The sequence below is a fragment of the Bos javanicus genome, chromosome 9, assembly GCF_032452875.1.
Source record: "Bos javanicus breed banteng chromosome 9, ARS-OSU_banteng_1.0, whole genome shotgun sequence".
NCBI lineage: Eukaryota > Metazoa > Chordata > Mammalia > Artiodactyla > Bovidae > Bos > Bos javanicus.
The window spans coordinates 15,303,399-15,325,135 of NC_083876.1; the positions used below are offsets into that span (position 1 = coordinate 15,303,399).

Sequence of the window (21,737 nt, forward strand, 5' to 3'; positions counted from 1 at the left end):
TGGGAAAATGGTTATAAATGTGAACTTATAAAAAATAAATACTGGTGGCTGTGAAAAAAAAATAATATATTTCTTGTGGAGGAAGGGCCCATGCAGACAAAAGTGCCTAGGATGCAGGAAAGTAAGAAGTCAGCCCTGATCACCTGAAAACTAATATTTATATAAGTTTATATAAATTGTTGACATTGAAGGTATTAATCTAGAGTTATAATTGTTGACACTGAAGGTACGTGGTAGAAATTGACTATTATAAGAAATGTGTTATTTTGAGGATAAATTCATTTATAATTTTAAAAAATTTGTTTTTCACTTAATCAAAAGTTAAAATTTTTAAACATTAAAATTTTAGCAACTAAACTGCATGATAAAGTCCTAGGGAAAAGACTGGAACATGAAAGAGGGACAGAAAAGCATTGTCTAAAAGAACTGGAAGGAACATGAAGCATAGCAGGATTAAACAAGAGCAAAAATAATCAACAAGTTGAAAGTGAAGTGGAATATTATAATGCAGAAATTACATTCAGTTCAGTTCAGTCGCTCAGTCGTGTCTGACTCTTTGCGACCCCATGGATCGCAGCACGCCAGGCCTCCCTGTCCATCACCAACTCCCGGAGTTCACTCAGACTCACGTCCATCAAGTCAGTGATGCCATCCAGCCATCTCATCCTCTGTCGTCCCTTTCTCCTCCTGCCCCCAATCCCTCCCAGCATCAGAGTCTTTTCCAGTGAGTCAACTCTTCGCATGAGGTGGCCAAAGTACTGGAGTTTCAGTTTTAGCATCATTCCTTCCAAAGAAATCACAGGGCTGATCTCCTTCAGAATGGACTGGTTGGATCTCCTTGCAGTCCAAGGGACTCTCAAGAGTCTTCTCCAACACCACAGTTCAAAGCATCAATTCTTCAGCACTCAGCTTTCTTCACAGTCCAACTCACATCCGTACATGGCCACTGGAAAAACCATAGCCTTGACTAGACGGACCTTTGTTGGCAAAGTAAATTACATTAGATAAACATATAACAAAAACATACACAAGATTCTCATGTATTAAAAACGTTCAAGGTTCATTTCCTTTTATTATTTTTCAAAATTTTTTGCCCACACTGTGCATCTGACACAAATGTACTTTGCCCTTCAAAAACCATCAACCAGACATAATTTGCAGAATCTCTAATTGTCTTTTGAAACTTGTATTTAGTCATGAACTAACCATATGCTTCTAAGTGTAGTGTTTAAAAGAATAAGATTTATAGGTGCATTTTCAAGGAAATATATGTATTAAAAGTGGGTTGCAGGACTACCCTGGCAGTCCAGTGGTTAAGATTCTGCACTTCTAGTTAAGGGGTCATGGTTTCAATCCCTAGTCAGGGAACTAAGATCCTACTTGCTGTGTGGCCTGGTAAACAAACAAAAAACCTGAAAATCCCACGCTCTACCCTGACCTACTGTATCAAAATCTGCATTAAGACATTTTAAAAAATAAAATTGGGTCACTATTCTATTAATAACTATTAAGGTCCACCAGCATAATGTAAGAGTCAGTTTATTCAAGTATAGTTTTACAAACAGCATTTTAAATCTGGCTAAAATAGAGGAAACACCAGCTGTGATACAAAGAATTTATAGCCATAGACAGAGAGGAAGCTGTGTTACTCTGTATCTATATGTATATGTATTACCAATACCACACTTCCTTTTGTCAATTCCTAGGTCAAGTCTTTTCAGCAAAATCTTCAAAGCCAAACCCTGGGTTCATACCTGGACTATTGATCCCTTTTAGGGTATCTTTCCTAAATTTCTACCACAATGTAACTTTGGGCAAAGATATTTTCTGGACCTCTGAAAGGATTATGTTAGTCTTTAAGGAGTCTGGGTTCTAGAACTCTGAAGTTTCCTTGGCAATGATTATTTTAAATATACTGTATCCACTTGTTTATATATACTTGTATTCATCTGAATGTAGAAATGTATTAACCCACTGGTGTAAGACTCTGTAGACACAGATAAAAGGTAAAACATGTTTAAAGGCCCTGAAGTACAAAAGAAGTATTTGAGGAACTGAAGTCAAGTACAAAGCGGTTGGAGCAAAATTAAGAAGTAAAAATGATGCAAGATGAGGTCAGTAAAGTAGGAAGGGAGGGTCTGGTAGATCAATTAAAGGTTTAGGATTTTATCCTAAGAGCAGTGGGAAACCTTTGAATGGTTTTAAACTGAAAGTGCTTTGATCTGATTCATATTAAAGAAAAAAAAAGATTACTGTGGCTTTTGTGTGAGAAATGGATTAGAGGAGGGGCAGAGAGAACAAGGAATGATCTGTTTGAAGTGCTTATTACTGCAGTGTGGCTGAGAGGTGATACATCCTAGGACTAGGGTGGGGCCACTGGGATGGGAAAAAGTACCATAGATTGAAGATGTATTTAATTAAAAAAAAAGAGTCAAGAATGATTTCTAGGTTTCTGGTTTGTGAAGCTGAGTGAATGGCAACACTATTAATGAACAGACAATCCCAGGAGAGCAGTAGCTTTGGGTAGGGTCTCACATTCTTCCATCCTTCCAACGAATCCTGTGAACTCTTTCAGTTCTGTTTTCTTCTGAATTCTACCTGCATAGGATTGTAGCCTCGAAAATGCTGGTCCACTGGTCATTACCACTGATTATTCTTTCTTCAAGGGCTCAGACTGCACATAAACTGAAGGCATTCATGATATGGAGACCCCTGAATACATGATTTTGAAACAGTTTCGGTAGGCCTCACTGCCTGCAAAGCTCTCAACCGTATGGTGTGGTCAAAACATCCCAAAGATTGTAAATTGTAGAATCAGCACATTCTGCTGCAAAGAAGACAAATTCTAGTGGATTAAGGAGAGTGGGAATGTTGAGAAGGCATTAGGGTGTGTTTAGGGATTGTGATGAGATTGCAAATGGTCACAGTGGTTGTGATTGGAGACAGGGATTTTTGAATTACTGTCTCCAGCCACATTACAGGGAGTTTGAAGATAGGTAGGTCCAGGGTTTAACCTTGAGAGCAGGTGACCAGAGTGAGTAAAAAGAGATTGGCAAAGCTATGGATTAGAGTTAGCATTTTAGGCAGCAGTACCCTGTTTTTATTTTCCTTTTTTTCTATATTTTCTTTAATGGAATATTTAGAAAAAATGAAGTAGCTTAATATATCCATTGTAATTACTCATTCACTCAAATCTGAAATAGTCTAATTTTTCTTTATCTTATATACCAGAATTAAACTGTTTAATACAGAAACTAACATGTTCGTTGACATCTGAATGGAATTTGCTAAATTTAAACAATAAAGACACGTTAGGCCTTTTAATAAAAACTGAATGGCTAACTCAGAGAATTGGTTTTGTAATTAGTCATATTTCTAATATCCAAAGGCATCCTCAGTAATATCTCTGAGCTTCAAATTGTATATATAAAAGAGTTAATAATTAAATATTTGTAAATATTCGAAGTATATATTTGCATACATACTAAATACATCTAAGTTTCAGGGATATATCCTAAATCTGAAGTTTTCTAGGCCCCGAATCCTGGATAAAGGGATACATGATACCATCAATTCTTAGTTGATCATATTTATATGGAAGAACAGTGATTTCTGAAAATATCTTTAATTTTATACCTGAATATGGAAACTGATAACTTCACTTGTATTAGTAAATTGCAGACTCATAGAGTAAGAATAAATGAACTGGAAAGGAATCTAGAGACAGTTAATCTAGAGGGTTTCACATTGTGGGTCCCCTGCATCACCAGTGAACTTGTTAAAAATGCAAATCTAAGGCCCACTCCAGACCCAGTGAATCAGAAACTACAGTGGAGGGGCAGAGCAATCTGTTTTAACAAGCCTTTTCAGGTGATTTTGATGCATGCTGAAGTTTGAGACCCATTGGTTTAATCGGTATTTCTCTTTTAAAACTGGAATCAAGGAATACCAAAGAAATAAACTGAAATTCACACTACTTAAAAATAAAATAGTGGACTTTGAAAGATCCTAACTTAGATTGCTTAAAAGACATCTTTTCTGTAACTGCACCTTCTTACTCATTTCATGGGTGTTTTCCACAGCTGCTGTAATAAACTACCATTAATTTGGCAATTTAGAAATTTATTATCTTACAGTTTTGTAGGGGCAGAGGTCCAACATCTGTCTCATTGGGCTGAAATCCAGATGTCAGCTTTGCTCCCTGGAAGCTCTAGGGAAGAATTAGTTTCCTTGCCTTTTCCTGCTTTCAGAGGCCATACATATTCCTAGACTTCTGGCACCTTCTTCCATTTTCAACGCATGTATGGATTTTAAACTCAAAAATTCTTTCCAAAAGTTCATTTTAGAATCTGTACAGATGAGTCCAGTCACCCGCATGTGGCTATGATCTACCAGCCTGAGCAGGATACTGTCATTGGCACAGACTCTTTGCCATAGACCATCACAACTACCATTCAGTCTCCTCAAGCAACAAAAATAGCAAATGATAACATATTCATTATCTCACTCTTACTAAGTCAGGAAAGGTTATTAGTTCATCTTAGGAAAAGACTTTAAAAGAAGTTTTAAACAAAGTTTTTTAATTTATACCTTGGCCTTAGGGCAATTAAAATAGTTCATTCCTTAATTGACTCAGTCATAGTTTTCCTGTATCATTTTAGTTGCTGTTGAATTTTCATGGATATACAGCATACATTTGTGTGTGTGTGTTTTTTTTTTCCAGGGAAGACAGTGAGGGATTTAAGAAAAATGTTCGATTGTTAGACTACACACCAAATGGAGTCATGAGTTTCGTGGTGGGACTATGCCTAACTTCTTTCCTTTTCTGTATTTTCCAAATATTCATTAGTGAACATGACATTTCTTTAATTAAAAAAAAAAAGAAAAACGAACATGACACAGTCACCTGTAGTCACAAGGCCTGAGTGACTGTTAAGGCAGTGGGACGGCTTTTAAAGTTTCAGGTACACAAAAAGACACGATTTAAAAAAAAATTTACACTGTCATCCAAAGGGTACTGTAGCAACTTCCCTGATGAATTACCTTGAAAATATTTTTTTTAACAATGAAGAAGGCCACAAATCACTCTCCACACGTGTGATCGCACTACCTCACTCGACCTTTTCTCTCCAGTTGGCTATGGTCTAAGCCCGAAGGCCTCCTCAAAGGAATGAACTCAGAGTCCTTTCTCAGGCCACCGTGCTGCCACGGAGGCCGAATGCAGCGCCGGCCCGGCCCGCCAGCGACCCGGACCCGGCGTGTGTGGGCCGAGCCGGCGCCGCGCTGGGCCCTCGCCACCGAGGGCCCGGCGGCCGGCGCCACGCGGCGGGGCTCTGCGCGGCGCCGCAGCCTCTCCGCCCGCGCGAGAGCCCGGGCTCCTGAGGGGGAGCCGCGCTGGGGGCGGCGGCGGCGGCGGTGGTGGCTGCGGCGGGGCGGGGGCGGGCGCCGGGCGGCAGCAGCAGCAGCGTCCGTGGGGGAGGAGCGGCGGCGGCGGCGGCGGCTGGAGCTGCTGTGGCGACGGACGCGAGGCGGTGGCAGCTGAGACCCACCCCTGTCCACATGGACAGTCGCAGAGGCCTCGGCTGATGCATTCGCGCCTGGGCGGGGTGGGCGGACGGCCGTAGCGGCGGCGGCGGCACAGGGAGCGGAGGGCCCCGGGGGGCGCCTGTGGGTCGCGGAGGCCTCGCCGCTCCGGCGCGGCCATTTTACGGCCCGGGACCGAGGGAAGCCTATTTGTGTGCTCGCCTTCTGTCCCCCTCTTCCTGCGGGCCCGCGGCTGGGGGAAGCTTCAAGGGCGGCCTAGGCGGGCGGTGGATGGGTAGTCGCGGGCCGAGAGGCACCGGGCCCGGGAAGCGCCGACGCCGCCGTCGCCGCTCGCGTTCGCCCGGCGGGGCCTGAGCCAGCCCAGGCTGCGGGCCTCGCCGCCCGCCCGCGGATAGGCCCCGGGAGCCGGCTGCTTTTGTGTAGGCCCGTCCGGACGAGGCAGCGTCGCCCGCCTCACGGCCGAGTCCTAGGCCCGCAACCCTGCGGCGGCTACCCTCTTGCGGCGCGGCCCCTCATCCTGGCGAACGCGGCGGCGGCGGCGGCGGTGTGGGCCATGGATTAAGGCGGCGGCGGCGGCGGCGTGGGAGGAGGAAGATGGCGGCTGGCAAGAGCGACGGCAGCGCCGGGGAGATTACTTTTCTGGAAGGTACGTCTATTCCTGCCCTTTTGGGGGTTGGGGGTGGGCAGAGACAGGAAAATGTGGGCCCCTGATTCCCGGATATTCGGTGACGGGCGCCGGGTGGGTTTGAGGGGCGGCGGAGGACCGGGGGGGCGGGGGCTCCGGGGCGATGGCTGGGAGGGAAGGTGCTGCGGGGGCGCCGGGTTCGAGTCCGCCCGGGCGAGGGGCTCGGCCGGGAGCCGGGAGGCTGTGAGGGGGCGGCGGTGGACCGGCCGCGAGCCGGAATTTCTGGGCGTCCTCTGAGACTGCACGCGTGCCTTTTTTTTGACATTTTTTTTTTGCTTTCTCTATGCTGGCCTAGGGATGAAAGCCGACTGCGCTCGGCTCTTGTTTGGTGTTTGTGAAAAGTTTCAAGTTGCTAAAAGGTTGGGTGAAATCGGGGGCCAGACCACTTTGGGAGGGGAGACGTAGTTTTCTGGAGCTTGTTGTAACGCACCGCCTCCCCCCCGCCCCGCAGGCCTTTCTGTTTCGCAGAGCTTCAGGCTTCCTTTTGCAGCCAGCATTCAGATTAGGCCTGGCCCTAAGAAATGTGTTTGACTGAACATATTTTAGGAAGTTACCTGGGAAAAGAGAACGAGATACACAATATCAATTTGGGGGGCGTCACCCAAGCTAACAGACAAAGCTCGAGTGATTCCATTTTTATTCACTTGTGAGGAAAATGTTAAACATCTGTTGTAGGTAGACTAAGCCAATGTTAAGAAAAGCTACATATTATTGTTGGAGGTGGTGGTAATGGGTAACAGTATTGGCTCTTTGGCCAAGTAAAAAGATCCCCCAATACAGCTAAATTCGTTGTAGTTGTGGATCAGGAACTGTAATGTTCATTGCTTAATTTGACTGTGGATTCACTGTTTATGCTGGTAATTGGGTTTATTAATCAGTTCGGGAGAGCAGGCCTGTCTGCTGTGCAGTGATTGTTTAAAAAAAAAAAGGATTAACTCCTCTGGATGATTTTGCAAAGATGAATTTCACATGGGAAATAGGCAGTACTTAATTGGAAACATTTCTGAATTAAGATAGTACAAGTTCACTATGGTACAAAGTCCTGTAAGAGGGCGTCAAAAGATGCTTATGCTGTGTTTACAGTTTTCTTAACTGCATTGGGAACAGTGCCTGGAACACAGTAGGTACTCAAGTCCAGTGAACAAATAGAGACCAATAGAAGTGAGTGGGAAAAGAAATATTAATATTCTTAATTCTTCTTCCTTAAAGTATAGCAGAACAAAAAAATCTTTTTTTATCTTGTTATGCAAACCAGCCTTTATTTAAAAATGATGAGAGTTTTATATGAGATTTGTAGTAAGAAGATGTGGAAAGCTTGTGAGTTTTCTTGGTTCACTTCATATTTCTTCCATTCTACCTCCATTCTCATTTGGGCTGATTAGTTACCTGTCAGAGGCTGAGAGTGGTGCAGCTTGTGTTACAGGTGGTGCTATGTGATGAACATTGGGAGGATGGAAGGAGCATAATTAAGGCCAACAGATACAGGGCTCAGGTAAATTTAGAGCTGTTGCTGCTAAGTCACTTCAGTCGTGTTCCACTCTGTGCGACCCCATAGATGGCAGCCCACCAGGCTCCGCCGTCCCTGGGATTCTCCAGGCAAGAACACTGGAGTGGGTTGCCATCTCCTCCAGTGCATGAAAGTGAAAAGTGAAAGTGAAGTCTCTCAGTCATTTCCAACTCTTAGCCACCCCATGGACTGCAGCCTACCAGGCTCCTCCAACCATGGGATTTTCCAGGCAAGAGTACTGAAGTGGGCTCCCATTGCCTTCTTTTGGTTTTAGCTTATTTTGACTTAAGGGTCTATGAATTCCTGTAGTGGAAAAAACTGAGTTTCATCACTTCTTTTTCAGCGTTTGCATAAGCAAGTGAATGGTGCCTTATTTAGAGTATGAGCATAAGGGGCTGATATTTAGTACTACTAAATAAGTGGAATGATATTTAGGACTACTTATATTTTTTTATATTTAATTCTTTTGGTTCTTTATGCTTTTAATGATGAGATACTTCAATATAACTTGCCAAATATTCACTCATCAAATATTTATATCAGCCTACTCTGTGCTAGGCACTTTACCAAAGTAAAGACAGCAGTGCATAAGATAGATAGGGTCCTTTCCTTCCTAGGACTTATATTTTAGTAGGAGGGACTTTTTATAATTAAAAATTAATCCATTTAGAACAATCTTACCGCTTTTTTTTTTTTTTTTGCATAGTTTCCTTCTTTATTTAGATCTGCTCAGACCTGACAGCCTACTTAAAATGTCATGCTGCCGCACTCACATGTACAAACATGGTATTCCTCTGTTTTATTTTTCGTGGTAGCACTTTTCACATGATAAATTTGTCTTCATGTTTTTAAGTCCTATAAAAATACAAGCACCATTAAAGCAATAACTTTTTCTTTTCACCATCATATTTCTTGCACCTGGAGCATCTGTATTTGTTGTTAATGAAATAAACAAGAAGATAGTGTACTAAAGGCTATTTAAGAAATACATAGAAAAAGCCATTTTCCATAGTGTTAAGGTCATGAAAGGCCTTCCTGAGGAGGTCACACGTGTTTTAAGGTAATAACTGTGAGACTAGAGTATGGCAGAGAGGACGATGCCTGTAAAGGTTCCAAGATGATATAGGATTTCATTTGTTTAAAAAAAGATCATTATGGCTGAAATGTAATAAGTAAAGAACACAGTAACAAGCACAGATATGAGAGCAGATCATGAAAGTTCATGAATTTTTATTTGATTCTGAAAAGTAGGAAATCATTGAAAAGTTTGGGGCAATGGAGTTAATGATACAATTTATCTTTTTTAAACAATCACTTTGCACCTGGAGTAAATTAGAGCAGAGTAACAGTAAAAGCAGAGCCATTAGTTAGGAGAATATTGTAGCAGTCTGAAAAACACACAGGCTTGGATTAGGATGGTAGCAGTGGCCATCAGGAAAGAGAAGTGGATAGATGGAAGATCTGTTTGAGAACTTCTTAATGCATTGCATATTGAGGATCAGAGAAAAGCAGGAATCAGAGATGACTCCTAGGGTTTTGGTTTGAGGTTTTGGTGGGGGTGGGGGACTCCATTTATTGAGATGGAATAGAGGAATGAGAAGCTCATAGCTCTGCTTTCATCATCTTAAGTTTGAGGTGCTGGTTTGTCGTCCGTGTTCCAAATACTGCTTTACATTCTCATAAACTGTGAAGTAAAATACTAATTCCAATTCTTTTCCTACCTTCACTAGGGAAAAAGAGAGCTACTGGTTACTATTGTGTTTTATTTTGTCAGTATAGTATCACACTGAAATGGTGTGAATTGAATTAGGCCATTTGTACTGAATTTTTTTCTTCCCCCTCTTTGATTTGTTCCTTTCTCTTCTGTTCACTTAAAGTTGTCTTCTGCCCCTTTCCCTCTTGTGATAGTTTGGGAGGTTTCTTTTGTTCATTCATTCAGTAGATACTTACTGAGCAACTATAATGTTGTAGGTACTGTGCTGAGAGGCAGAGTGGAGGCAGGGGGGATTTCCTGGTGGAGTTTCCAGTCCGGTGAAGAGAGTCAGTAATCAAATAATCATACTTGTAAGTGTAAAATTACAGATGTCAAATACAACAAATGGGGATTATTTATAGTAATGAGAATTTGATCTAACTACGAGCAAAGCTAGTGGAGGTGATGGAATTCCAGTGGAGCTATTTCAAATCCTGGAAGATGATGCTGTGAAAGTGCTGCACTCAGTATGCCAGCAAATTTGGAAAACTCAGCAGTGGCCAGAGGACTGGAAAAGGTCAGTTTTCATTCCAATCCCAAAGAAAGGCAAGGCCAAAGAATGCTCAAACTACCACACAATTGCACTCATCTCACATGCTAGTAAAGTAATGCTCAAAATTCTCCAAGCCAGGCTTCAGCAGTACGTGAACCATGAACTTCCAGATGTTCAAGCTGGTTTTAGAAAAGGCAGAGGAACCAGAGATCAAATTGCCAACATCCACTGGATCATGGAAAAAGGAAGAGAGTTCCAGAAAAGCATCTATTTCTGCTTTATTGACTATGCCAAAGCCTTTGACTGTGTGGATCACAATAAACTGTGGAAAATTCTGAAAGAGATGGGAATACCAGATCACCTGACCTGCCTCTTGAAAAACCTATATGCGGGTCAGGAAGCAATAGTTAGAACTAGACACGGAACAACAGACTAGTTCCAAATAGGAAAAGGAGTACGTAAAGGCTGTATATTATCACCCTGCTTATGTAACTTATATCCAGAGTACATCATAAGAAACGCTGGGCTGGAGGAAGCACAAGCTGGAATCAAGATTGCTGGGAGAAGTATCAGTAACCTCAGATATGCAGATGACACCACTCTTATGGCAGAAAGTGAAGAGGAACTAAAAAACCTCTTGATGAAGGTGAAAGTGGAGAGTGAAAAATTGGCTTAAAACTCAACATTCAGAAAATAAAGATCATGGCATCTGGTCCCATCACTTCATGGGAAATAGATGTGGAAACAGTGGCAGACTTTATTTTTTTTGGCTCCAAAATCACTGCAGATGGTGATTGCAGCCATGAAATTAAAAGATGCTTGCTTCTTGGAAGGAAAGTTAATGACCAACCTAGATAGCATATTCAAAAGCAGAGACATTACTATGCCAACAAAGGTCTGTCTAGTCAAGGCTATGGTTTTTCCTGTGGTCATGTATGGATGTGAAAGTTGGACTGTGAAGAAGGCTGAGCACCGAAGAATTGATGCTTTTGAAGTGTGGTGTTGGAGAAGACTCTTGAGAGTCCCTTGGACAGCAAGGAGATCCAACCAGTCCATTCTGAAGGAGATCAGCTCTGGGATTTCTTTGGAAGGAATAATGCTAAAGCTGAAACTCCAGTACTTTGGCCACCTCATGCGAAGAGTTGACTCACTGGAAGAGACTCTGATGCTGGGAGGGATTGGGGGCAGGAGGAGAAGGGAACGACAGAGGATGAGATGGCTGGATGGCATCACCGACTCAATGGACTTGAGTCTCAGTGAACGCTGGGAGATGGTGATGGACAGGGAGGCCTGGGGTGCTGCATTCATGGGGTTGCAAAGAGTCGGACACGACTAAGGGACTGAAGTGAACTGAGGACAGTTTGGAGGGTGACTAGGAGAGGGAAAGGTGGAGAGAGCGCTTTCTAATCAGGGCGAATGCGATAGAGGAAACATACGTTTAGGGAACTGAGAGGACCATATGGTGGTGGTAAGGAGAGTGTTACAAGAGGAGACTGGGGTTAACATCCTCAGGTTTGTTTCAAAAAAAGTTTGAAGTCTACCGCTTGTAGAATGCTCTAGGGAGGGGCAGAAGAAGGTCAGGGAGGTCAGTTAGGAGACTTGTGGTATAGGGCAAAGGTGCTGCTAGTTAGCTCCTTCTCTTTTGATATTCTCCTTTTCTCACCTGTGGAACCTCTGGCAAGTCTAACTCCTCTCATTTGTTTCTTTTTTTTTTTTTATAGTGCTCTTGTTCATCCTATAATAACTTTCTTTCTCTTTATCTTTTTTCCTCTACAAACTAACTGCCTAACCAATATTTTTTCCCATTTTTTTATCCTTCCCCTTTCATATGTGTGTGTGTCTGTGTGTATTTACTACTTTGTTTTCATTTTGGGCCCCTCTCCCTTTGTGGACTTTGTCTACTAGTTGAAGCGATTGGTCTGAACTACTGCAGTGTTGTCCTCTATCCAGCAAAACTGCTTATGTTTCCAAATGAAAAGTGTTTTCCGTTTTCCCTTAATTATACTTTATTTTTACATACAAGTCAAGTTCAGAATCCAATCCGTTTGTCATTTGTATGGGGGATAGTAAATACTTCACCACATCTCCTGAACTAAAGTACCATTTCTCCTAAATGATTGGCATTCCATGAATATGAATAGGGGCTTTCCAGGTGGTGCTTATTGCAAAATTCAGACTTAAGTTGAAGACAGTAGGGAAAAACCACTAGACCATTCAGGTATGACCTAAATCAGATCCCTTATGATTATACAGTGAAGGTGACAAATAGATTCAAAGGGTTAGATCTGATAGACAAAGTGCCTGAAAAACTATGGATGGAGGTTCATGACCGTGTACAGGAGGCAGTGATCAAAACCATCTACGAGAAAAAGAAATGCCAAAAGGCAAAATGGTTGTCTGACAAGGCCTTACAAATAGCTGAGAAAAGAAGAGCAGCAAAAAGCAAAGGAGAAAAGGAAAGATACACCCATTTGAATGCAGAGTTCAAAAAATAGCAAGGAGAGAGAAAAAAGCCTTCCTCAATGATCAATGCAAAGAAATAAAGGAAAACAACAGAATGGGAAGGACTAAGAGATCTTTTCAAGAAAATTAGAAAAGGGAACATTTGATGCACAGATGGGCACAATAAAAGACTTAAACGGTATGGACCTGACAGAAGAGGAAGATATTAAGAGGTGGCAAGAATACACAGAAGAGCTCTACAAAAAAGATCTTCGTGATCCAGATAACCACGATGGTGTGATCACTCACCTAGAGTTAGACATCCTGGAGTGTGAAGTCAAGTGGGCCTTAGGAAGCATCACTTCAAACAAAGCTAGTGGAGGTGATGGAATTCAAGTAGAGCTATTTCAAGTCCTGGAAGATGATGCTGTGAAAGTGATGTATTCAGTATGCCAGCAAATTTGGAAAACTCAACAGTACCACAGGACTGGAAAAGATGAGTTTTCATTCCAGTCCCAAAGAAGGGCAACGCCAAAAATGTTCAAACTATCGCACAATTGCACTCATCTCACATGGTAGCAAAGTAATGCTCCAAATTCTCCAAGCCAGGCTTCAATAGTACATGAACCGAGAACTTCCAGATGTTCAAGCTGGATTTAGAAAAGACAGAGGAACAGGAGATCAAATTTGTTGGATCACTGAAAAAGCAAGAGAATTCCAGAAAAAAAAAAGTCTGCTTCTGCTTTATTGACTACACCAAAACCTTTGTGTGGATCACAACAAACTGTGCAAAATTCAAGAGGTGAGAATTCCAGACCACCTTAACCTGCCTGCTGAGAAATCTGTGTGGAGGTCAAGAAGCAATCATTAGAACCAGACATGAAACAACAGACTGGTTCCAAATTGGGAAAAGAGTACGTCAAGCTATATATTATCACCCTGATTATTATTTAACCTATATGTAGAATATATCATGCGAATGCTAGGCTGGATGAAGCACAAGCTGGAATCGAGATTGCTGGAAGAAATATCAGTAACCTCAAATATGCAGATGACAGCACTCTTGTAGCAGAAAGTGAAGAGAAACAAAAGAGCCTCTTGATGAAAGTGAATGAGGAGAGTGAAAAAGCTGGTTTAAAACTCAACATTCAAAAAATGAAGATCATGGCATCCAGTCTTGTTTCATGGCAAATAGATGGGGAAACAATGGAAGTAGTGAGAGACTTTATTTTCTTGGGCTCCAAAATCACTGCAGATGGTGACTGCAATATGAAATTGAAAGACGCTTGCTCCCTGGAAGAAAAGCTATGATCAACCTAGAGAGCGTATTAAAAAAACAGAGACATTATTTTGCCGACAAAGGTCTGTCTAGTCAAAGCTATGGTTTTTCTAGTATGTATGGAGGTGAGAGTTGGACCATAAAGAAAGCTGAGCACCGAAGAATTGATGCTTTTGAACTGTGGTGCTGGAGAAGACTCTTGAGAGTCCCTTGGACTGCAAGGAGATCCAACCAGTCCATCCTAAAGGAGCTCAGTCCTGGGTGTTCATTGGAAGGACTGATGTTGAAGCTGAAACACCAATACTTTGGCCACCTGATGCGAAGAAGTGACTCATTGGAAAAGACCCTGATCCTGGGAAAGATTGAGGGCAGGAGAAGAAGGGGATGACAGAGGATGAGATGACTGGATGGCATCACCGACTCAGTGGACATGAGTTTAGGTGGACTCCGGGAGTTGGTGATGGACAGGGAGGCCTGGTGTGCTGCGGTTCATGGGGTCGCAAAGAGTCGGACAAGACTGAGCAACTGAATTGAACTGAAATTGTGATGGTGGTCAAGAACCTGCCTGCCATTGCAGGAGAAATAAGAGACACTGATTTAGTCCCTGTGTCAGTAAGTTCCCCTGGAGAAGATGGCTCCCCACTCCAGTATTCTTGTTTGATAATCCTATGGACAGAGGAGCCTGGCGGGCTACAGCCCATGGGGTTGCAGAGAGTTGGACATGACTGAAGGGACTTAGCACGCTTGCATTGTTGTGAGCAAGGTCTTCAATGTTGGCCTGCTCAGGGGGTCACACCGCAAAGTTCTTCGTTTTAGCCCCACTCCTTCCTCTTTTGATTGTGCTACCGTTAGAATCTGTACCATGGTGTCATTCCTTATTTAGTGCTTTAGCTATGTATATTTCCTAGTTGCATTCTAGTTGACTTGATAAATTCTACTTATCACTTGATTTCATGTACTCACATGAAACAGTCTAGTAGAACCTCACATGAAATGGAAGCAGTTTTCATAAGAGATGCATTGAGAACATGAAGTCAAAAGCCAGAATGCTAGGATTCATCTTCTATAGCTCTATACTTACGGGCACTGCAATCTTGGATAGGTAATTTAACCTCTGTGTTTTCATATCTGTAAAACAAGGATAATAACTGCAGTTGCTTCATAAGGTTGCCCTGAAGATTAAACATGTTAATATATAGTAAACTCTTAGAACAATTCCAGGCATGTAATTCCAAATACTATGTATAAGTTGGTATTATATTTGTTTTCTTAGCAGGTAGAAAAGAGAAAAACTTTTCTTGCTTTTCTGTTCTTAATGCTTGCCTTCTCTCTTATTTGAATTCTAGTTTTACTTTCTTTCACTTACTACCTTTCTTTCCCTAGGTATATTAGCTGATCGTTCTTGATATTCTAGAGTGACTAGTGAGAGAGGAAAAGAGAATGAAGTTATGTATTCTACATCTAGACTTCTATTAATTAGTTGTTATTGTACTGTAATGTTACTGTAATGTTAATACAATAACATTGTATATTGTAATGTATTGTATTGTAATGTTGCCATTACAAAAGTATGTTGACAATTTGAGGAGATCAGGAGGTCTAGAGGGCTTATATGACCTAGAGCAAGTTAGGGCATCAGCAGAACTGGAGCCTGGGACCTGTGCTAGAGCCTTAACCTCCTTCAGCATTCCTTTCCTTCTTTCTTCCCTCCTTTCCTTCTTTATCCCTTTGCTTTCCCATTCTTCTTACCTATTTAATCTTTAGGGGCATGGGGGCTGGACAAGAGAAGGAAAAAATAATAGGGAATTATGGGGACTTAACATTCATTGATTCAATTTGATCTTTCTACGAGGGCAAAAGCCAAAGCCACAGATGTCTTAAGGCCCAACTTCAGAAATTACAGTGTCACTTCTGTCACATTTGATTGGCCAGAAAGCCACAGAGCCAGCTCAGATTCAAGGGGAGGGGAACATCATCAGGAACGGTGGAAAAGAATTTGCAGCCATTTTTCCTCTCGCATACCTCTTTGGTGTTTTGTTCTTGTTGTAGTTTAAATACTTTCAACAGAGTCATATTGTTTCTTGAACTTGAGAACTACAGTTCTTTTGAGATCCAAAAGTTTCTAATTTCTAGACAGATTAGGAAGCTAAAGGAAGACAGAAAAAAAATAGAGCACACATTTGTAACTTTTCTCAAAGATGTAAATAGCAACATAAGTCAGTTCAGTTCAGTCACTCGGTCATATCCGACTCTGTGACCCCATGGACTGCAGCACGCCGGGCTTTCCTGTCCATCACCAACTCACAAAGCTTGATCAAACTCATGTCCATCGAGTCAGTGATCCCATCCAACCATATTACCCTCTGTTGTCCCCTTCTCCTCCTGTCTTCAATCTTCCCCAGCATCAGGGTCTTTTCCAGTGAGTCAGTTTTTCGCATCAGGTGGCCAAAGTATTGGAGTTGCAGCTTCAGCATTAGTCCTTCCAATGAATATTCAGGACTGATTTCCTTTAGAATGGACTGGTTGGATTTCCTCACAGTCCACGGGACTCTCGAGTCTTCTCCAACATCACAGTTCAAAAGCATTAATTCTTCGGCACTCACCTTTATGGTCCAACTCTAACATCCATACATGCCTGCTGGAAAAACCACAGCTTTGACTAGATGGACCTTTGTTGGCAAAGTGATGTCTCTGCTTTTTAATATGCTGTCTAGGTTGGTCATTGTTTTTCTTCCAAGGAGCAAGTATGTTTTAATTTCATGCTGTTATCACCATCCGCAGTGATTTTGGAGCCCAAGAAAATAAAGTCTTCACTGTTTCCATTGTTTCGCCATATGTTTGCCAGGAAGTAATGGGATTGGATGCCATGATCTTCATTTTTTGACTGTTGTTTTAAGCCAACTTTTTCACTGTCCTCTCTTACTTTCATCAGGAGGCTGTTTAGTTCTTCTTCACTTTCTGCTGTAAGGGTAGTGTCATCTGCATATCTGAGGTTATTGGTATTTCTTCTGGCAATCTTGATTCCAGCTTGTGCTTCATCCAGTCTGGCATTTTGAATGATGTGCTCTGCATATAGATTAAATAAGGAGGGTGACAATATACAGCCTTGATGTACTCCTGTCCCAGTTTGGAACCAGTCTGTTGTTCCATGTGTGGTTCTAATGGTTGCTTCTTGACCTGCATACAGATTTCTCAGCAGGCAGGTAAGGTGGTCTGGTATTCCCATCTCTCTAAGAATTTTCCAGTTTGTTGTGATCCATACAGTCAAAGGCTTCAGTGTAGTCAGTGAATCAGAATTAGATGTTTTTCTGGAACTCTCTTGCCTTTTCTATGATCTAGTGGATGTTGTCAATTTGATCTCTGGTTCCTCTGCCTTTTCTAAATCCAGCTTGAACATCTGGAAGTTCATGGTTCACATACTGTTGAAGCCTGGCTTGAGCAGTTTGAACATTACTTCGGTAGTGTGTGAGATGAGTGCAGTTGTGCAGTAGTTTGAACATTCGTTGGCATTGCCTTTCTTTGGGATTGGAATGAAAACTGCAATATCAGTTCAGTCCAGTCCCTCAGTTGTGTCAGACTCTTTGCGACCCCATGAATCGCAGCACGCCAGGCCTCCCTGTCCATCACCAACTTCTGGAGTTCACTCAGACTCACCTCCATCGAGCTGGTGATGCCATCCAGCCATCTCATCCTTTGTCATTCCCTTCTGCTCCTGCCCTAGTCCCTCCCAGCATCAGAGTCTTTTCCAGTGAGTCAACTCTTCACATCAGGTGGCCAAAGTTTTGGAGTTTCAGCCTTAGCATCATTCCTTCCAAAGAAATCCCAGGGCTGATCTCCTTCAGAATGGACTGGTTGGATCTCCTTGCGGTCCAAGGGACTCTCAAGAGTCTTCTCCAACACCACACTTCAGAAGCATCAATTCTTCGGTGCTCAGCTTCCTTCACAGTCCAACTCTCACATCCATACGTGACCACGGGAAAAACCATAGCCTTGACTAGACAGACCTTTGTTGGCAAAGTAATGTCTCTGCTTTTCAATATGCTGTCTAGGTTGGTCATAACTTTTCTTCCAAGGAGTAAGCGTCTTTTAAACTGCAACATAGTCATTGGTTAATTTTTCTTTGATTAGGGACTGATTCAAGAATTTCTGAACAAGCAAGCAAAAGGAAGAAAAGAGGAGTGTTAGAAACCTTTCCTTCCTTTTTTTCTTTCATTCAGTGATATGCTGGAGTTATTGTAATTCTTCTCATTTTTATCACCTAATCTCTTAGAAAATATGGTCACCACTGTTTACAGTACTAAAAATTAAATGTTATTTCAGTACAGAACACAGCAGTTAATCCAGAAAGTCAAAGGCAGGCTATTGATCACAATTACAACCCACTTCAGTTGTGCACTTAAGTCATGTTACTTGGAGTGATGCAACAATGGATGATCCATTATTGTGAACTGCCAATTATGGTTGCCTACATCACCTAAGAAACAGAAAGTAGCTGTGCAGTATCCATTTGACACTAACAACAGTGTTACTTTTAGCCCCCTTTTGGGGGCTACCTTAGTGTTTTGTACTTCTCAGAGCCTTCTGTGTTCATCACCAAAAATTAGGACCTCTTGTCTCCTGTGGATACTAACTTTGAGTACTAAAATTGGAGCAGCCCTAGGCAAGTTGGGACATGTGGACCCTGTGCCTCCTCCCAAGCCAGCAACTACCTTGAGACCATCTGAAACGACAGGCTTGAGAAGTAAGAGAGCAAGCCATATTCTGGTCTTGATTTGGGAGAGTTTTTTTGTTATTTCAAGTACATTTCATGCTTAGATTTTAACAGGAGAGTTTTTTCTTCCCACATTAACGTCATAATCATTGAAATATAGCAAGGAGAAGAAAGCAAACAGTGCTTGTTTATAGTGTATAGCAAATGTACTTTTTTAGTTTTTGGAAAGATTGAAGCCAGTTTTAAGGACAGGAAGAGCGAGAAATTTCCAGAGACTTGTTTGTAGACTATGTAATAACCTTCTTGTCTTTCCTATATTGAAAAAAAGATCTGCAAACTTTCTGCCTCCACAACCTCCTCTGTTTGAATCTGCCAGTAAATCTGCGATATGGTGAAGGTACTCCCTTTACCACCGTGACTTCTGGTGACTCCATCTTCATGGAAACCAGTATTATCTTTGCCTCTGAAACCCCTGTGCCACTGTTTGGATGGGGTGGGATTCCATGTTTTGGCATTTAAACGTTCTTTCTTCAGTTCACATTGGTCTTCATTCTCTATTATCACAGGAAATAAAAAAGAATGATTTAATTTTGTCATTCTAGTAATTAACTCTGCAAATCTTACTCACCTTTCCCTCACAAGTTTTGAGTACCAACTCCTGAGTCTCCTTTGTCTGCACCCTTTATAGGCTTTATACCTGGCTTTCAAGTTTATCTTCTTTTAAGTTTACTATGAACCTGTCATTTTTCTCCTTGTTGAATTTTGCATTTGCACTTTCAGAATTAAACAGTGTTTCGTTGGTCTGTCTCAAGACTATTGAACTCCCCTGCCATCTTGACAGTCTTCTCTCCTTTCCTTGAAGCAGAAGGAACTTTTGGAGCCACCTGTCTCTTGTGATCATTTCTTAAGTTATTCATTTTTTTGGACCTTGTGTACTTAAGATAACTTTTTAGAGTTGTTATTCTGTGTAAAGATATTACCAACTACATTACTTTGGCTTAAGGTACTGATATTTTGATTCCATAGAAGATCAGTATGCTTCCAGCAATACAAGCAGCACCAAACTGCTGCCTGATGTTGGCCTTGGACAGAACTAACTGGATGTCGGCATCCTGCCGAAAGATGCATAGAAACCCATAGAAACTTCTTCAGTGGAATGAAGGAGTAGATAAACTGAGAGAACAGTGAACAGTAGCTTCATCCTGAGGCAAAGAATATTATGGACTGTGGCTCACAGAGAAGTCTAATTTAATATTATTCCCAAGAATATAATATATTCAGGCTTCATTTTCAGATAATATTGGACTGTACTCTGTCTTCTGTATCAAAAAAATAAAGTTGGTTTTTTTTTTTTTTTTTTAGTTTAGGAATTTGAGAAAATCACCTTAGCTGGGTGATTTTCTGCTTTATGTAGGATCTGTGGGAGTTATTCAGTGGTAGCTTGGCTGGCCTGAATGTTCCAAGGTGGCTGTATTCAGATGTCTAATGGGCAGGTTGAAAAGTTGGGCCCTTATTTCTCCATGCAATATAAAGGCCTCTTCATGTGGTCTCTGCAGCAGGGTACCCAGACTTGTAACATGATGGCTTAGGGCTCCAAGACATTGCCTTTGGAGAATCTTGACGGGTTCTTGAGAAAGTTTGGGACTAAAGCATTACAAAGTGAAATGAAGTGAAGTGAAGTCGCTCAGTCGTGTCCGACTCTTTGCAACCTAATGGACTGTAGCCTGCCAGGCTCCTCTGTCCATGGGTTTCTGCAGGCAAGGATACTGGAGTGGGTTTCCATTTTCTCCCCCGGGGATCTTCCCGACTCAGGGCTCAAACCCGTATCTCCTGCTTTGCAGGTGGATTCTTTACCGTTTGAGTCACTGGGAAGCTGGAGATTTCCTGATCTTTGCATTTAATTCTCTCTTTAGGTTTTCTGTTATTGCTTTTATATTTCTAATTTGCAGAAGTTAACTTCTGTGTCAGTGATACTTTTTTTAAAATTCTATTTTTTATTATTTTAAAATGTTACCAGTGACAGTTTAAAAAATTATTAGGAAATACTTCATGTCTGTGTGGAATATAAGGAATAATAGAGCAAAAACTCATATTCTAATTCCTCGCCTAAAGAAAACATTACTAATCCAGTGTTAGTAGAGTGTTAGCTACAGTGAAGCTGGGCTGAACCCTTTCGTTTTTGCATCTTCCTGCCTCCACTCCAGGTGGAATCACCAACCTCTGTTTGGTAGTTATTCCTATACATTGCTTTGTACTTTATGTATATGTCTTTCAACCTGGGTACCCGTACAGATTGTTAGAATATATTATACATCATGCCATACTATATTCTTCTGTAACTTTTCATTCTTACCGCATTGAGAAATTAAATAATGTTGATAAGAATAGCTCTATTTCTTTTTCATAGTATGAATGTATACTGCATTATATTTATGCATTTCCTTTTCTTGTGGAAGTTAGGTTGTATCTGATTTTTGTACTTTTACATACATTGCTAGTATGAATGTCTTAGGATGTCTCATATTGCTACTATGAACTTTTTTTAAGTACATTTCCCTGTGCACATGTGTGTGTTTCTTTGGAGCAGAGGTCAGCAAAGTTTTTCTGTAAAGGGCCAGATAGTGAATATCTTACACTTTGCATTTCAAGCAGTGCTGCCAGTTTAGCAAGAAGGTAGTTATAGATAATGCATAAGCAAATGAGGGTGGCTGTGTGCCAGTAAAACTTTTATAGACACTGAAATTTGAATTTTATATGATTTTCTTGTAACATGAAACATCTTTCTTGTTTGATTTGTTGTTTTTCCCCGCTGAAGTGAAAAGTGAAGTGAAAGTGTTAGTCGTCAGTAACGTCCGACTTTTTGCAACCCCATGGAATGTAGCCTGCCAGACTCCTCTGTCCATGGAATTCTCCAGGCAAGAATACTGGAGTGGGTAGCCATTCCCTTCTCCAGGGGATCTTCCCTAACCCAGGAAATGAAACTGGGTCTCCTGTATTGCAGGTGGAGTCTTTCCTATATGAGCCACCAGGGAAGAGTGTTTTAAAAATGTAAAAGCCATATTCTTAACTCAAGGGCCTTGTAAAATCAAGCAGCTGGCCAGAGGTGGCTGGCCATACTTTGTTTACATCTGATCTAGAGTATTTCTTAGCATTGGAATTATTGGATCATGTATTATTTCAGCTTCACCCTAGATACTGCCAAATTGATCTCCAAAGTGCTTTCACTAGCACTTTTTAAGACTTCCTGTTTATACACATCATCACCCACTTAAGAATGTCTGATGTTTTAGTTTTTGCCAGTCGGAAGGGGTTTATCGGATGGT

General features: G+C 41.6%; 1 protein-coding gene across 6 annotated transcripts in view; it reads left to right on the forward strand.

Annotated features, from left to right (window-relative positions):
- The first annotated feature begins 6,043 nt into the window (after positions 1 to 6,043).
- SENP6 (SUMO specific peptidase 6) overlaps positions 6,044 to 21,737 on the forward strand; it is a 143,290-nt gene continuing 127,596 nt past the window's right edge. For 3 of the 6 annotated variants that reach the window (XR_009738381.1, XM_061427243.1, XM_061427251.1), the window contains exon 1: positions 6,044 to 6,190. Coding sequence is in view for 4 of the 6 variants with exons in the window: in XM_061427243.1 (XP_061283227.1) it covers positions 6,139 to 6,190 (52 nt within the window). In the remaining 2 variants the exon portion in view is untranslated. The remainder of the gene's footprint in view (positions 6,191 to 21,737) is intronic. The other 3 variants (XM_061427244.1, XM_061427245.1, XM_061427250.1) reach the window with 2 other exon arrangements.